General features: G+C 44.8%; 1 protein-coding gene and 1 pseudogene across 1 annotated transcript in view; one reads left to right on the plus strand and one right to left on the minus strand.

Annotated features, from left to right (window-relative positions):
* The window catches only part of LOC110597404 (activating signal cointegrator 1 complex subunit 3), a 35,892-nt gene extending 27,456 nt beyond the window's left edge, over positions 1 to 8,436 (minus strand). The window contains exons 1-2 of the mRNA XM_078036964.1: positions 8,375 to 8,436; positions 7,516 to 8,323 (exon numbers count right to left, since the gene is read on the minus strand). Of these exons, the coding sequence (XP_077893090.1) occupies positions 7,516 to 8,323; positions 8,375 to 8,436 (870 nt within the window). The remainder of the gene's footprint in view (positions 1 to 7,515; positions 8,324 to 8,374) is intronic.
* LOC144373958 (AT-rich interactive domain-containing protein 1A pseudogene) lies at positions 7,936 to 15,607 on the plus strand (annotated as a pseudogene).
* The last annotated feature ends 1,988 nt before the right edge of the window (positions 15,608 to 17,595 follow it).

Consider the following 17,595-nt stretch of genomic DNA (forward strand, 5'->3'; position numbering starts at 1 on the left):
TTCAACACACCAATAAAGCAAATGTTAGGTATATATAATCATTAAAAATTATCAATTTAAAGAGTGCTGTGGCAACCCAACCCTTAAAACAACCAAAAAAAAAAAACCTTTTGAGTTCAAAAGTGCTCAGACTTTTTGTATTCAATGATTTTAAAAGATTTTATTGAAAAGTTTTCTGAAAAATAGTACTAACATTTGCTCATAGCAAATCAACAAGTATGTGCCACTAGCTTAAGTTACACTTGTCTAATAGTGTACTCAAACAAAAATAAATACACGCCACAACAGCAACACTTTGCACTATCAATGATGAAGCTTGCCCTCAGAATCATGACATTACTGGTTTTAGTGACATAGAAAATGAGTTGCTGGTTGTTAGGAAGGAATGTAAAAAATACCAAAAAAGATTATTTGTTGTGCCAGTCACATTTAGGCACCCAAAAGTCAAAAATCAAACAGAAATATATCAAGGTGATAAAATTCCTCCTAGCTTCCTCCTCTACTTGTGTCATATGAGATATAAATGAAGGCAAGAGAACAAACAAATAGGACTTCTTTAAAAAAAAAAACTATACACAAGCTAAGCTACAGACTCACTTCTGAAACAATTAATGGATGCCTCACCATAAAGGCCACTATGCCAAGTTTCTTTTCACACTCTGCCCAAAGGTAATCATAAAATACTTTCACTTTCCTATTAATATACTAGTCAACTATATCAGATGTTTCTCCACATTTTAGAAGTTGCAAGATAGGTTTTGCTAAAGAAAACTTGGCAAAAATATTTCTTACATCTTACTTCACAAACTAGAAACGGCATTATTTAATAGTCCACATGAACCATATTGACTTCAAGATGGGCAATCAGATTCAAACTGAAATCAGATAACCCAAATAAGCCAAAAAAGCATTTAGACACATTCAAGTGCACTAAAGTAACAAGGCATAAGAGGAAAAAAATGTCAAGAATATCAGTTAAAACAAATGCAAGGTGTCACTGGTTATGTTTCAGTTGTGTGCTGAGAAAAGTTATTCTCAGCTAATTTCAAAATCCTCAGGAAAACTATCTAGATAAGCTACATGTTGAAATTACATTCTAATATGGCCATTGGATTTACTTTAAAAATTATTATAAAACTATATACAATAGTGAAATGGTACAATACATTTTTTTCAGGTGCTAGTTAGCTATAAAAGTTAACAATATATTTTTGGAAAGAAAACTCCTATGTGTATGAAATACAATTGGCAATGGAAGCTAATAACCCAAAAATGTCTCAGCTTCCTATCACACAACTATAATTTAACACTCTCCATCTTCTAAGTAATTATTCACTTTTTTATTTACCCATATGACAGTGTTTGTAAGGATGCATCATCATTGAGTAGTGAATAAAAGACTATGAGGCTTACTGGGAAACTGGCATAAAGTTATATATATATATATGATTTTTTTTCAAAACAAGAATACTGAAATGAAAGTCACAACATTTCTACTATGGACTATTAAACTTAAAATAATTATTTCAGAAAGCTATGCCATTTGAATTCTAGGAAAACAAGAGTAAAAATCACAACTCTCATTATTCTCCTAATAAGCTGCCAAGCAGAGATTAAACCTTTGTACTGAGGGTTTCCAAGTTCCAGCCCAGTATGGATAGTTACATGGCAGAATACTTGAATTTGAAATAATTGTGGTACAAAAACACTACTTGACCCTTTAGGTATTGCAATAAAAGCTGGCTGTGGCATCACTGTCTAATAACCAGTAAGTCTCGCTGCCACCATTGACCAAAGGCACTTGGATAATCAAGAATTCCACACTAGGTTATATGGTATACACACTATTACAAAAGTGTAAAATAAGGGTCAGTACTCTGGGTGGCTTACCTGTTTGATTTCTGTGGCCTTCAGCTATCAAACAAAGACTGAAAAGGTAACCATGAATGGAAAAAAAGAAAATTCACTGGACAAAAATGTCAACTAATTGTCATAATGTTTACAAATGTGTTGAATACTAGTCTTGGCATTTCTTGTTATCCAACAATAAAAACAAAGGGATCTACTTCAACCAGTTACTTGATACCAAGAAATGTCCCCACCCTTCTCTATAGATCATGTTGAGGTTTCTAATGGGTATTCTGTTTGTCACTTTATTCATAACGTTTATACACATTCATCTCTCCTATGTGACTTCAATTTTAAAATTATTATCTTCTCATTAACATTCTTGGATTTTTATGTATGACCAGGACATGTTGCCAGATTATCTCCAATTGAATTCCAGTCATTCCTGCAACACCACCAGTTCTTCACGATTCTTTTTTCCCCCAATCACAAGCCATGTGGTTTCAATGCACTTCAATTTTTATTCAATTAAAAAAGAATTCAACAAGTCAACTTTTCATAAACAAAACTTTGTATGAGTATGCTACCATTTACTTTAGGAGCTCAGTAAATATAAACATTAAACTTCAATATAAAATCTTTTAGAAACACCTTTAAAACGTTAAGCAATTGGACTTTACATCTCTTTTGTTTGTAATCACTGAGCCCATGAAAATCAAAGCCATATAAATTCTTGCATTACTAACAGTCAAGCTTGAACCTCTCAAAAAAAAAAAATCCTTGGTCAAAGCTTTGAAATTCAGTAAAAATTCAGAAACGAGTGGGATTCAGAATACCCTGAGCACAAACTAGTGCAACATCACAAAACATGTTTGATCTTCCGTCCAGAAAGAGGGGTGGCAGTCAAAAAGAAAAATGAAGGCGGGGGTTAAAGAGCAAGCAAATTCTGGCTTTTATTACACAAGCACGAAAACAAATTCCTTTGGAAAAGAGTGACTTCTTCGGAGGACTTCCAGACCAGTGAGGTAGAGTCCGTTCGGGAGATAACCAATCTGCCCCTATAGTCCTGGAGACTTCTCAATCTGGGGTTCGGAAACAAAGGGACCTCCCCTGTGAGTCCTGCAGTCTCCTCCTTCGCAGACGCGGTGCGGGGAGGCGGCAGAGGGTACACCTGTCCCTGAGTTCCAGACGCGGGGACGCATCCCGGGGGCGCGGGGACGCATCCCGGGGGCGCGGGGACGCATCCCGGGGGCGCGGGGACGCATCCCGGGGGCGCGGGGCAGGGAGGCCATCCCGGGACTTCCTCGCCCGTGTAAAGTGCACTAGGGGACTGTCCTGGTGGAGTCTGTAAGCCTCTTCACGCTGCGCCGCATCGGAGGCCACTCCAGGCCGCCAGCGCTTGCCTGGTCTCCCTGTCGCCGCGGAGCCCGCCCGAGTCTGGCTTGGCTCCGCTGTGGTGGCCGCTGCTGGTGTCTCCAGCCCTGCGGGTCTCTTGCTACTTTTCTTGCCTCCCCCCCCCCCTTTTTTTTTTTGGTACCAGGGCTTGAACTCGGGGCCCTTGACCTCTGACCTACATACCCAACCCTATTTTGTAATTTTATTTAGATACAGGGTCTCACTAAGTTGCTCAGTGCCTTGCTTTTGCTGAGGCTGGCTTGGAACCCGCAGTCCTCCTGTCTCAGCCTCCCCAGCCTTGATGATACGGATAAATAGCTGAGAGTCTCACCTATTTCTGATTTTATTATTTGCAAGTAAAAAATGTATTGTCATATAACCCATATATTCCTTTATAGTGACCTATATTTTCTTATTACTTTATGTTATTACTTTAAAATAACAACCTATATTCATTCCGTTTTGACCTTATGATGCTCTTTTAAAATACTATACAAATCTCAAGAGACAAAAATTTTATAAAGGACAATTTAAAAATCAGACTTATCAAATAAGCATCAATAATTACCTATTGCTATTAGTTATAAGAGTAGAAGAAAAAGTAGGTATCAAAAATTAGATCATGTAATGGAAATCTTCTAAAAATTCATTAAAAGGGAAGAGATTATCCAGAAAAAATAAATGTAAAGGTACACCTTATTTTGAGACTAATCCTTGAATGCCACCTAGTGACAAAAATAAAAATTTTCTTGAAAATATTTGCTGTCGCCTAGTGGCTATCTGAAACAGGAGCCTTTCATAAAACAAGTATTTTTTCCATACTCCCTCTTTTTGAAATTTATTCATTTATCTCCATAATCATAACAAATCACTGAAAAGCCTGTGTATATTTTAAGGTACAATGGATATGGTAACAAATAGTATAGTCCCTGACCTCACTTCTCTAGTCATGGAGGTGAGACATGTATAAGTAATTAAGATGACAAATAGAAGCCCAACATCCCCAGAGTCTAGCAAATACTGGATACTCAAAAATATAACATGTAAAAGTGACATTAGAGTATAGTGTAATAAAATTAATTCTTCCTTAACAATAATAAAATCAACTCCAATGGTAATTCAGAAGTCAGACTCAAGTGTCACTTAATATTTATCTATTTAAACTTTAGTCTTTAAGGTTATCTTATTTATTTTTACTATATGTGTGTTTTAAAAAACTAGTTAAAACCATTCATATGGTTTCTATCAACTTTATATAGTTTTTAGAAACTAAATAAGCAAATATAATGAGTATAATTTTTAATTATATATATACTGCTTAAGTAGGGCTACATATGAAGGGATCATCAGAAAATAGTGATACTATATTGCTTACCAACTTGGAACAGGCACTTACTGAATTTTCACAATGAGAGCATCTATATTTCATAAAAAAGAAAATTGGGCCTTTATAAGTGAAGTGAGTAGAGTAATAGCTTCCTAGGGCAGAAGGCCTATGTTGAGGAGTAATGAGAATCAGAAGTGGGAAGGGTAATCAGACTGTGGAGGTTTTAACTCAAGAGCCAGTATATGTACAACATCCTGAAGAGACAAGAACTCTGTGTACACAAAGAATGTATATGTTAGGATATAGAATAATTAACAAAGTTATAAAGTATGGAATATAGGGATTAGAACAGAGTATACACTGAGCAACATGAATACATTTTAATTAGCCTGAAATAAATATATCAGTGTTTCTCACAGTGCAAAATTAAGTGGCTCTTTATAGGAAAGGGATTTGTTACTTCTCAACTTTAGCATTATGGAGTCAGCCCCATTAGGCATCAATCAGCAAAGATGTCTCATAAAATGTTTGCATTAAATTATACTTCATAAAATATTTTCTCCAATTTTTCTATAAATTCATGGTCAAAATTGATATTCATGAAATCAAATATATTAATAAAGGCAACATTACTATCCTAACATAATCTTTATGTTGATTAGTGATATTTTAGAGTCTTGCGAAGATTTTTTTGCAGTCTAAGGACTTACAAATCCATTATCTTAAGAATGCAGCACAGATTTATGTTATAAACCAATTTCACACTTGATGTGTACAGATGACTACGTTTAATTTCACATTCAACTATAATTTAAAGGAGTTTGTTTCATTAACAGGAAAATTTACTGTAACAGGGAGCTCTTCCAGTAAACCAAGATATGAGCAAGTTTAGCAATGGCTATACTTCATTATAGTAACTAAAAATTTTCAATCTATATGTTTCATTATTTAAATGTCCTTTATATCACTAAATGGAATTATGCTCAGAGTGTGTTGACATTTCTGAAAATGACATTTCTAGCAAGTACTTTAATTAATATGAGATGAACTTAAGCGCTATTTTTATACGCAGGGATAGATCACACAGTTTCACTGGTCCTACTTTTTTGTTCCCAGGAAAGAGTTCCCTGAGGACAAAAGCATTGTTTTACTTACTTTGTATCTTCTGCATAATAACATCAACACATTGTGACTACCACTTACAAAAACTATCAAGAACCAATTCTAGGTGTGCTAAGATTTAGTATTCCTTGACATGCTCTTTAAGCTAAATTTTAGAAAAACAGGATTATTTTTTCTTTTTTACTGTAAATGTTAAGAGAAATTATGGCTACCATTTTGGAAAATGTTTAGTTCAGGTTTTAGAAGAAAAGAAGGGAGAATCTTAATGTAGGGTAATGTATTTTTTTAAGTTATTACATTTTTAATAAGATTACAGAAGTCTTAAGCAGCAATGAAAAGATCTTGGTTAGAGCTAAATAGACCACAGTTTGAATATTATTTCTAAAAATTATAACTTAGTGACCTTAGGCAGTTACACGTCTCTCTGAGTATAATATCTACTTAGCAGCTCTGACAGAATAAGAGAATGTACATGAAGCACCAGGCAGTCTCAAGTCTATGCTACTATTACCATCACTTTGCAGTAATAGATTTTATCCCATTATAAACACTCTTGGCCCACACCTAATTACTTACACCATGTAATCAGGTTAGGCAATGGGGCCAAAACTGAGCTATGATACTATTTTCTTTGGAGTCAAATTTTATTTTCTAATCTCTTTTTGTTGTCCTGTAATTTTGTTAAGGTAAACCAGTGCTCTTCATGCTTTTTTTTTCTTACTTTCAAACTTATCTTTCAAAACTTATCTATCCTCTGAACTCAGACTAAGTTTACTATCATCATGAAAAAAGCCTTTTTTGATAGCCCCAGGTCAAACATATTTTCTCCTTCTACCAAGTACTTCTATGGAAGTTGTCATTTTCTTTCCATGTCTTTTTTTCTCCTTTTGGACTATATGCTTCTTAACAGAAGAACTACATAATGTAGAGTGTGTCTTTCATTCTCTATAAAGAGTCTTGTAAATAACCTGAATAGAATTTCTATAGGCTGTTTACGAAGTACGCCAGATAGACTTGCACACAATAAGTAATATTTGATTGTAAATATGATTGTGAATATTTTATTCATTTATTCAATATTTACATCTTAGCTAAATTACCTAAATTATTTGAGTTAACTTTAAAAAAAAAAAAAGGATACTGCGGTAGGAAAGCGTTGAATACTTGTGCAGTCATTTAAAATGTCATGAAAACATTGCACTTAATTTTGAACATTCATTTGAAAGTTTGATATATATATATACTCTAAACTGTAAAAATGTTAATTTCTTTACCAGTTGAGATGTTACCTATGCTTTCCAGGTCCATTATTTAAATCCTATTATTAAAGTCTCCCCCCACACACTCCCACATGCCTACACACACACATTTGAAATAAAACATTATACTCTTGCTCAATTTAGGCAATCACATTTTAAATAACAAAGGTAATCAAATGACCTAATAAAGACAAGAAAGCTTCATAAACCTTAGAAAAACTTCATACAAATATTAATCATCAATTGAGCACTAAACATATCAGTTATTGCTATTTCTGTTTCCCTGATTTGTAAACTTTGGATTGCATTTCTGATCTATAGCAAAACCTCATAGATTGCAAGTGTGGTCATTTAACAATGAGTTCCTGTCAGTATAGTTGTCTACATTTATACTGCTGTGAGTTAATCAACAATATTGCCCCCCACCACCCCAGCCTCTTTTGTCTTATGACTATGTAGCATAATCTGTATTCCTAAATACTACAAAGCAAAAACCAACTCAACCTTTATCGTTATTCTTAAAGCTGACAATTCTATCCCAACTTTTGACTGATCAGATCTTACCACTGAATTTAGGTTATCTGCAACACTTTCCAGAAAATGACTCTCAGCTCCCTCCGTCCTCCTTTCTCCGGCAGCAGAAAGCGGAGAGTCACAGCGGGGCCAGGCCCTGGGGAGCGGAGCCTCCACCGCCCCCCTCATTCCCAGGCAAGGGCTTGGGGGGAATGAGCCGGGAGAGCCGGTCCCGGGCCTACAGAGCCAGGAGCAGCTGAGCCGCTGGCGCCTCCTCCGCCGCCGCCACCAGCCCGGAGCCTGAGCCGGCGGGGGGGGAGAGGAGCGAGCGCAGCGCAGCAGCTGAGCCCCGCGAGGCCCGCCCGGGCGGGTGGGGAGGGCAGCCCGGGGGACTCGGCCCGGGGCGGGGTGGGAGGGGGGGAGAAGACAAAGACAGGGCCAGGTCTCTCCGCGGACGAGACAGCGGGGATCATGGCCGCGAAGGTCGCCCCCGCCGCCGCCAGCAGCCTGGGCAACCCGCCGCCGCCGCCCTCGGAGCTGAAGAAAGCCGAGCAGCAGCAGCGGGAGGAGGCGGGGGGCGAGGCGGCAGCGGCCGAGCGCGGGGAAATGAAGGCAGCCGCAGGGCAGGAAAGCGAGGGCCCAGCCGTGGGGCAGCCGCAGCCGCTGGGAAAGGAGTTGCAGGACGGGGCCGAGAGCAATGGCGGTGGCGGCGGCGGCGGAGCCGGCAGCGGCGGCGGGCCCGGCGCGGAGCCGGACCTGAAGAACTCGAACGGGAACGCGGGCCCTAGGCCCGCCCTGAACAATAACCTTACGGAGCCGCCCGGCGGCGGCGGCAGCAGCGACGGGGTGGGGGCGCCTCCTCACTCAGCCGCCGCTGCCTTGCCGCCCCCAGCCTACGGTTTAGGGCAACCCTACGGCCGGAGCCCCTCTGCCGTCGCCGCGGTGGCGGCCGCCGTCTTCCACCAACAACATGGCGGACAACAAAGCCCTGGCCTGGCAGCGCTGCAGAGCGGCGGCGGCGGGGGCCTGGAGCCCTACGCGGGGCCCCAGCAGAACTCGCACGACCACGGCTTCCCCAACCACCAGTACAATTCCTACTACCCCAACCGCAGCGCCTACCCCCCGCCCCCCCAGGCCTATGCGCTGAGCTCCCCGAGAGGTGGCACTCCGGGCTCCAGCGCGGCGGCCGCCGGCTCCAAGCCGCCTCCCTCCTCCAGCGCCTCCGCCTCCTTCGTCCTTCGCTCAGCAGCGCTTCGGGGCCATGGGGGGAGGCGGCCCCTCAGCGGCCGGCGGGGGAACTCCCCAGCCCACCGCCACCCCCACTCTCAACCAACTGCTCACGTCGCCCAGCTCGGCCCGGGGCTACCAGGGCTACCCCGGGGGCGACTACAGCGGCTGGCCCCAGGACGGGGGCACGGGCAAGGGCCCGGCGGACATGGCCTCGCAGTGCTGGGGGGCTGCTGCTGGTGCGGCGGCGGCGGGGCCCAACAAAGAAGCCACCACGCGCCCATGAGCCCCGGGAGCAGCGGCGGCGGGGGGGCAGCCGCTCGCCCGGACCCCTCAGCCATCCAGTCCAATGGATCAGATGGGCAAGATGAGACCTCAGCCATATGGCGGGACTAACCCATACTCGCAACAACAGGGACCTCCTTCAGGACCGCAGCAAGGACATGGGTACCCAGGGCAGCCATATGGGTCCCAGACTCCGCAGCGGTACCCGATGACCATGCAGGGCAGGGCGCAGAGTGCCATGGGCAGCCTCTCTTATGCACAGCAGATTCCTCCTTATGGACAACAAGGCCCCAGTGGATATGGTCAACAGGGCCAGACTCCATATTACAACCAGCAAAGTCCTCACCCTCAGCAGCAGCAGCCACCCTACTCCCAGCAACCACCATCCCAGACCCCTCACGCTCAACCTTCATATCAACAGCAGCCACAGTCTCAGCCACCACAGCTCCAGTCCTCTCAGCCTCCATATTCCCAGCAGCCATCTCAGCCTCCACATCAGCAATCCCCAACTTCGTATCCTTCCCAGCAGTCCACGACACAGCAGCATCCCCAGAGCCAACCCCCTTACTCGCAGCCGCATGCACAGTCTCCCTACCAGCAGCAGCAACCTCAGCAGCCAGCATCCTCGAGGCTCTCCCAGCAGGCTGCATATCCTCAGCCCCAGTCTCAGCAGTCCCAGCAAACTGCCTACTCCCAGCAGCGCTTCCCTCCACCACAGGAGCTTTCTCAAGATTCTTTTGGGTCTCAGGCAGCCTCAGCCCCCTCAATGACCTCCAGTAAGGGAGGGCAAGAAGATATGAACCTGAGTCTTCAGTCAAGACCCTCCAGCTTGCCTGATCTGTCTGGTTCAATAGATGATCTCCCCATGGGGACAGAAGGAGCTCTGAGTCCTGGAGTGAGCACATCAGGGATTTCCAGCAGCCAAGGAGAGCAGAGTAATCCAGCTCAGTCTCCTTTCTCTCCTCATACCTCCCCTCACCTACCTGGCATCCAAGGCCCCTCCCCGTCCCCTGTTGGCTCTCCTGCCAGTGTTGCTCAGTCTCGCTCAGGACCACTCTCGCCTGCTGCAGTGCCAGGCAACCAGATGCCACCTCGGCCACCCAGTGGCCAGTCAGACAGCATCATACATCCTTCCATGAACCAATCAAGCATTGCCCAAGATCGAGGTTATATGCAGAGGAACCCCCAGATGCCCTAGTACAGTTCCCCGCAGCCCGGCTCGGCCTTATCTCCGTGTCAGCCTTCTGGAGGACAGATGCACACAGGCATGGGTTCCTACCAGCAAAATTCCATGGGGAGCTATGGTCCCCAAGGGGATCAGTATGGCCCACAAGGAGGCTACCCCAGGCAGCCAAACTACAATGCCTTGCCCAATGCCAACTATCCCAGTGCAGGCATGGCTGGAAGCATGAACCCCATGGGTGCTGGAGGTCAGATGCATGGGCAACCAGGCATCCCACCTTATGGCACACTTCCTCCAGGGAGAATGAGTCATGCTTCCATGGGAAACAGGCCTTATGGCCCAAATATGGCCAATATGCCACCTCAGGTTGGGTCAGGGATGTGTCCCCCACCAGGGGGCATGAACCGGAAAACTCAAGAATCTGCTGTCGCCATGAATGTTGCGGCATGAGTTGGCAACTCTATCCAAAACAGGCCACCAGGCTATCCCAATATGAGTCAAGGGGGCATGATGGGAACTGGACCTCCCTATGGACAAGGAATTAATAGTATGGCTGGCATGATCAACCCTCAGGGACCCCCATATCCCATGGGTGGAACCATGGCCAACAATTCAGCAGGGATGGCAGCCAGCCCAGAGATGATGGGTCTTGGGGACGTCAAGTTAACTCCAGCTACCAAAATGAACAATAAGGCAGATGGGACACCCAAGACAGAATCTAAATCCAAGAAGTCCAGTTCTTCTACTACAACTAATGAGAAGATCACCAAGTTGTATGAGCTTGGTGGTGAGCCTGAGAGGAAAATGTGGGTGGACCGTTATCTGGCCTTCACAGAGGAGAAGGCCATGGGTATGACAAATCTGCCAGCAGTGGGTAGGAAACCTCTGGACCTCTATCGCCTCTATGTGTCTGTGAAGGAGATTGGTGGATTGACTCAGGTCAACAAGAACAAAAAATGGTGGGAACTTGCAACCAACCTCAATGTGGGCACATCAAGCAGTGCTGCCAGCTCCTTGAAAAAGCAGTGTATCCAATGTCTCTATGCCTTTGAATGCAAGATTGAGCGGGGAGAAGATCCTCCCCCAGACATCTTTGCAGCTGCTGATTCCAAGAAGTCCCAGCCCAAGATTCAACCCCCTCTCCTGCGGGATCAGGGTCTATGCAGGGGCCTCAGACTCCTCAGTCAACCAGCAGTTCCATGGCAGAAGGAGGAGACCTGAAGCCACCAACTCCAGCATCCACACCACACAGTCAGATCCCCCCCTTGCCAGGCATGAGTAGGAGCAATTCAGTCGGGATCCAGGATGCCTTTCCTGATGGAAGTGACCCCACATTCCATAAACGGAATTCCATGACTCCAAACCTGGGTATCAGCCCAGTATGAATACCTCTGACATGATGGGGCGCATGTCCTATGAGCCAAATAAGGATCCTTATGGCAGCATGAGGAAAGCTCCAGGGAGTGATCCCTTCATGTCCTCAGGGCAGGGCCCCAATGGCGGTATGGGTGACCCCTACAGCCGAGCTGTAGGCCCTGGGCTCGGAAATGTGGCTATGGGACCACGGCAGCATTACCCCTATGGAGGTCCTTATGACAGAGTGAGGACGGAGCCTGGAATAGGGCCTGAGGGAAATATGGGCACTGGGGCCCCCCAGCCCAATCTCATGCCTTCTACCCCAGACTCAGGGATGTATTCTCCTAGCCGCTACCCCCCGCAGCAGCAACAGCAGCAGCAGCAACGACATGATTCCTATGGCAATCAGTTCTCCACCCAAGGCACCCCTTCCGGTAGCCCCTTTCCCAGCCAGCAGACCACAATGTATCAGCAGCAACAGCAGAATTATAAGCGGCCAATGGATGGCACATACGGCCCTCCTGCCAAACAGCATGAAGGAGAGATGTACAGTATGCCATACAGCACTGGGCAGGGGCAGCCTCAACAGCAGCAGTTGCCCCCCGCCCAGTCTCAGTCTGCCACCCAGCAACAAGCTGCCCAGCCTTCCCCTCAGCAAGATGTGCACAACCAGTACGGCAATGCCTATCCTGCTACTGCCACTGCTGCTACTGAGCGCCGACCAGCAGGCAGCCCCCAGAACCAATTTCCATTCCAGTTTGGCCGAGACCGAGTCTCTGCACCCCCTGGCTCCAATGCCCAGCAGAACATGCCACCGCAAATGATGGGTGGCCCCATACAGGCATCAGCTGAAGTTGCTCAGCAAGGCACCATGTGGCAGGGGCGTAATGACATGACCTATAATTATGCCAACAGGCAGAGCACAGGCTCTGCCCCCCAGGGTCCTGCTTATCATGGTGTGAACTGAACAGATGAAATGCTGCACACGGATCAGAGGGCCAACCACGAAGGCCCTTGGCCTTCCCATGGCACACGCCAGCCTCCATATGGTCCCTCTGCCCCTGTGCCCACCATGACAAGGCCCCCTCCATCCAACTACCAGCCCCCACCAAGCATGCAGAATCACATTCCTCAGCCCCCCATGATTCGGCGCGATATCACCTTCCCACCTGGCTCTGTTGAAGCTACACAGCCTGTGTTGAAGCAGAGAAGGCGGCTCACAATGAAAGACATTGGAACCCCGGAGGCATGGCGGGTAATGATGTCCCTCAAGTCTGGGCTTCTGGCAGAGAGCACGTGGGCATTAGACACCATTAACATCCTGCTATATGATGACAACAGCATTATGACCTTCAACCTCAGTCAGCTCCCAGGGTTGCTGGAGCTCCTTGTGGAATATTTCCGACGAAGCCTGATTGAGATCTTTGGCATTTTAAAGGAGTATGAGGTGGGTGACCCAGGACAGAGAACACTTCTGGATCCTGGGAGATTCAGCAAGGTGTCTAGTCCAGCCCCCAGGGAGGGGGAAGAAGAAGAAGAAGAACTTCTAGGTCCTAAACTAGAGGAAGAAGAAGAAGAGGAGACAGTTGAAAATTATGAGGAGATGGCCTTTTTAGGCAAGGACAAGCCAGCTCCCGAGAATTGTGAGGAGAAGCTAATCAGTAAGTTTGACAAGCTTCCGGTAAAGATCGTACAGAAGAATGACCCGTTTGTGGTGGACTGCTCAGATAAGCTTGGGCGTGTACAGGAGTTTGACAGTGGCCTGCTGCACTGGCGGATTGGTGGGGGGGACACCACTGAGCATATCCAGACCCACTTTGAGAGCAAGACAGAGCTGTTGCCTTCCCGGCCTCCTGTGCCCTGTCCAACAGCCCCCCGGAAACATGTCATAACAGTAGAGGGTGTGCCAGGGACGACAGAACAAGAGGGACCCCCACCTGATGGCCCTCCAGAAAAACGGATCACAGCCACTATGGATGACATGTTGTCTACTCGATCTAGCACGTTGACAGAGGAGGGAGCTAAAAGTGCAGAAGCCACCAAGGAAAGCAGCAAATTTCCATTTGGCATTAACCCAGCACAGAGCCACCGGAACATCAAGATCCTAGAGGATGAACCCCACAGTAAGGATGAGACCCCACTGTGTACCCTTCTGGATTGGTAGGATTCCCTTGCCAAGCGCTGTGTCTGTGTCTCCAATACCATCCGAAGCCTGTCATTTGTTCCAGGCAATGATTTTGAGATGTCTAAACACCCAGGGCTGCTGCTCATCCTAGGCAAGCTGATCCTGCTGCACCACAAGCACCCAGAACGAGAGCAGGCACCACTAACTTATGAGAAGGAGGAGGAATAGGACCAAGGGGTGAGCTGCAACAAAGTGGAGTGGTGGTGGGACTGCTTGGAGATGCTCCGGGAAAACACCTTGGTCACGCTCGCCATCTCGGGGCAATTGGACCTCTCCTCATACCCCGAGAGCATTTGCCTGCCTGTCCTGGACGGACTCCTACACTGGGCAGTTTGGCCTTCAGCTGAAGCCCAGGACCCTTTCTCCACCCTGGGCCCCAATGCCGTCCTCTCCCCCCAGAGACTGGTCTTGGAAACCCTCAGCAAACTCAGCATCCAGGACAACAATGTGGACCTGATTCTGGCCACACCCCCCTTCAGCCGCCTGGAGAAGTTATATAGCACCATGGTGCGCTTCTTCAGTGACCGAAAGAACCCAGTGTGCCGGGAGATGGCCGTGGTACTGCTGGCCAACCTGGCGCAGGGGGACAGCCTGGCAGCCCGTGCCATTGCAGTGCAGAAGGGCAGCATCGGCAACCTCCTGGGCTTCCTCGAGGACAGCCTTGCTGCCACGCAATTCCAACAGAGCCAGGCCAGCCTCCTGCACATGCAGAACCCACCCTTTGAGCCAACTAGTGTGGACATGATGCGGCGGGCTGCTCGCGCACTGCTTGCCCTGGCCAAGGTGGACGAGAACCACTCCGAGTTCACTCTGTATGAGTCGCGGCTGTTGGACATCTCAGTTCACCATTGATGAACTCATTAGTTTCACAAGTCATTTGTGATGTACTGTTTTTGATTGGCCAGTCATGACAGCCGTGGGACACCTCCCCCCCACCCCCCGTGTGTGTGTGCGTGTGTGGAGAACTCAGAAACTGACTGTTGCCCTTTATTTATGCAAAACCACCTCAGAATCCAGTTTACCCTGTGCTGTCCAGCTTCTCCCTTGGGAAAAAAGTCTCTCCTGTTTTCTCTTTCCTCCCCCACTTCCCCACTCCTCACACCCTTCTGTTCCTGTCCTTACCTTACTCCCCCTCAGGACCCCACCCTATTTGAAAAGACAAAGCTCTGCCTACATAGAAGACTTTTTTATTTTAACCAAAGTTACTGTTGTTTACAGTGAGTTTGGGGAAAAAAAAAAACAAAAAAACAAACTAAAAATGGCTTCCCCGGTCCTTGCATCAAGGGGATGCCACATTTCATAACTGTTTTTAATGGTAAAAAAAGAAAGAAAGAAAGAAAGAAAGAAAGAAAGAAAGAAAGAAAGAAAGAAATACAAAAAAAAACTCTGAAGGACAAAAAGGTGACTGCTGAACTGTGTGTGGTTTATCATTGTACATTCACAATCTCGCAGGAGCCGAGAAGTTCGCAGTTGTGAGCAGACCCTGTTCACTGGAGAGTAGAGTATAGACCCTTTCATGTACTGTACTGTACACCTGATACTGTAAACATACTGTAATAATAATGTCTCACATGGAAATGAGAGAAGACGCTGGGTCAGCAGCAAGCTGTAGTTTTTAAAAATGTTTTTAGTTAAACGTTGAGGAGAAAAAAAAAAGGCTTTTCCCCCAAAGTATCATGTGTGAACCTACAACACCCTGACCTCTTTCTCTCCTCCTTGATTGTATGAATAACCCTGAGATCACCTCTTAGAACTGGTTTTAACCTTTAGCTTCAGCGACTGCGCTGCCACGTGTGTATATATATGACGTTGTACATTGCACATACCCTTGGATCCCCACAGTTTGGTCCCTCTCCCAGCTACCCCTTTATAGTATGACGAGTTAACAAGTTGGTGACCTGCACAAAGCGAGACACAGCTATTTAATCTCTTGCCAGACATCGCCCCTCTTGGTGTAATGCTGTACAGGTCTCTGTAAAAAGTCCTTGCTGTCTCAGCAGCCAATCAACTTATAGTTTATTTTTTTCTGGGTTTTTGTTTTGTTTTGTTTTCTTTCTAATCGAGGTGTGAAAAAGTTCTAGGTTCAGTTGAAATTCCTGATGAAGAAACACAATTGAGATTTTTTCAGTGATAAAATCTGCATATTTGTATTTCAACAATGTAGCTAAAACTTGATGTAAATTCCTCCTTTTTTTCCTTTTTTGGCTTAATGAATATCATGTATTCAGTATGAAATCTTTATACTATATGTTCCACGTGTTAAGAATAAATGTACATTAAATCTTGGAAAAAAAAAGAAAATGACTCTCAATTGGGTTTTGTTCAGTGAGCAGAGTGAGGTAATGGCTGAGTTTATCATGTGTTGTTATAATGACTCCTTCCCCAAATTTGTCAAATTGTGGTTGTCCAGCTCGGCCAAATATCTGCATGACATCTAAAATTCCAAGGTCAATAAAGGAGCCTCTTTTTGCAGCATATATTTGTGTTCCCTAGATAAGGAAAAGTTAATAAAAATTTACATAAATATACATAAATATAATTCTGAAGAGCTGAATACTGAAATTGGACAAATACAGTAAGATCTCAAAAGTGTATTTTAACTAATCCCTTCATCATCTGTGATAGTTACATTTTTACAATATAAACTGAATTTTATTGGAGAAAATATTTTTTCTCTTATATAAATTAACATTCAAAGAAACAGCCAAATCACAATATTTTTTCTAAATAAATCAATCCATAGGTTTGTTTTAACACTCACACGAATCTGTATAAAAAGAAAGTAAGCTCCTACCTTAATAATAACAGCATGAGCAGGGAGATTGAAACCCCAGGCTAATGTAGCTGTACAGACTCCAGGTAGTGTCATCAATCCCTATCTATACTACCAGAAACAACAGCACAAACATCCCCATTTCTGGTTAAAGCCTCCTATATTTCAAGTTTGCCAAACTAATGTTTCTTCTCTTTTTTTAAAGAGAGAGAGAGAGAGAGAGAGAGAGAGAGAGAGAGAGAGAGAGTTATTTATTTATTTATTTTTATTTATTTTTAGTCATACATGATAGCAGAATGTATTTTGACATATAATACATACATGGAATGTACATACATCAATCATATTGTCTATACTATTCTGCTGTCCTTCCTATCCTCATTACTCCTCCCCTCCTCTCACATCCTTTCTCTCTTTCTAATGTAATGTGACACACTTTTTTTTCTTTTTGTCATTACAACATCATTTATGTATTCTGTATAATAATGAGGTTCTTCTTCCATCTTTCATGCAACTCCCCTTTACCCTCTTTTTCCCTCCCACCTCTCTTCCCTATTTAATGGTAGCCTTTTTCTCATGCTCTTCCTCCCTGTCTCATTTTGAGTCACCCGCCTTATATCAGAGAAGACATTTGGCATTTGTTTTTTAGGGATTGGCTAACTTCACTTAGCATAATCTGCTCTAATGCCATCCATTTGCCTGCAAATGCCATGATCTTATTATTTTTTAGTGCCGAGTAATATTCCATTATGCATAAATGCCACATTTTTAATCCATTCATCTATTGAAGAGCATCTAGGTTGGTTCCACATTCTAGCTATTGTGAATTATGCTGCCATAAACATTGATGTGGCTGTATCCCTGTTGCTGCTAGACCCGATGGTCCCTCTTGAACCACAAAATAGATCACATCTCATATTACATTTAATTTATACAAGATTCCTAACAAGCTAGGTAGTTGGATTTACTTCAATAAGCAATAAAGAACCAATGAAAGTCTATGAGCAAGGAAATAATATGATCAGAGCAGCATGACAGAAAATTTGCAAATGAGATTAATTTGCCTTCTCATGTTTACAAGAAAAAAGGAGGGAGGGGGGTAATAGTATCCACACTGATAAA

This window comes from Ictidomys tridecemlineatus, unplaced genomic scaffold, assembly GCF_052094955.1.
Source record: "Ictidomys tridecemlineatus isolate mIctTri1 unplaced genomic scaffold, mIctTri1.hap1 Scaffold_54, whole genome shotgun sequence".
NCBI classification, from domain to species: Eukaryota; Metazoa; Chordata; class Mammalia; order Rodentia; family Sciuridae; genus Ictidomys; species Ictidomys tridecemlineatus.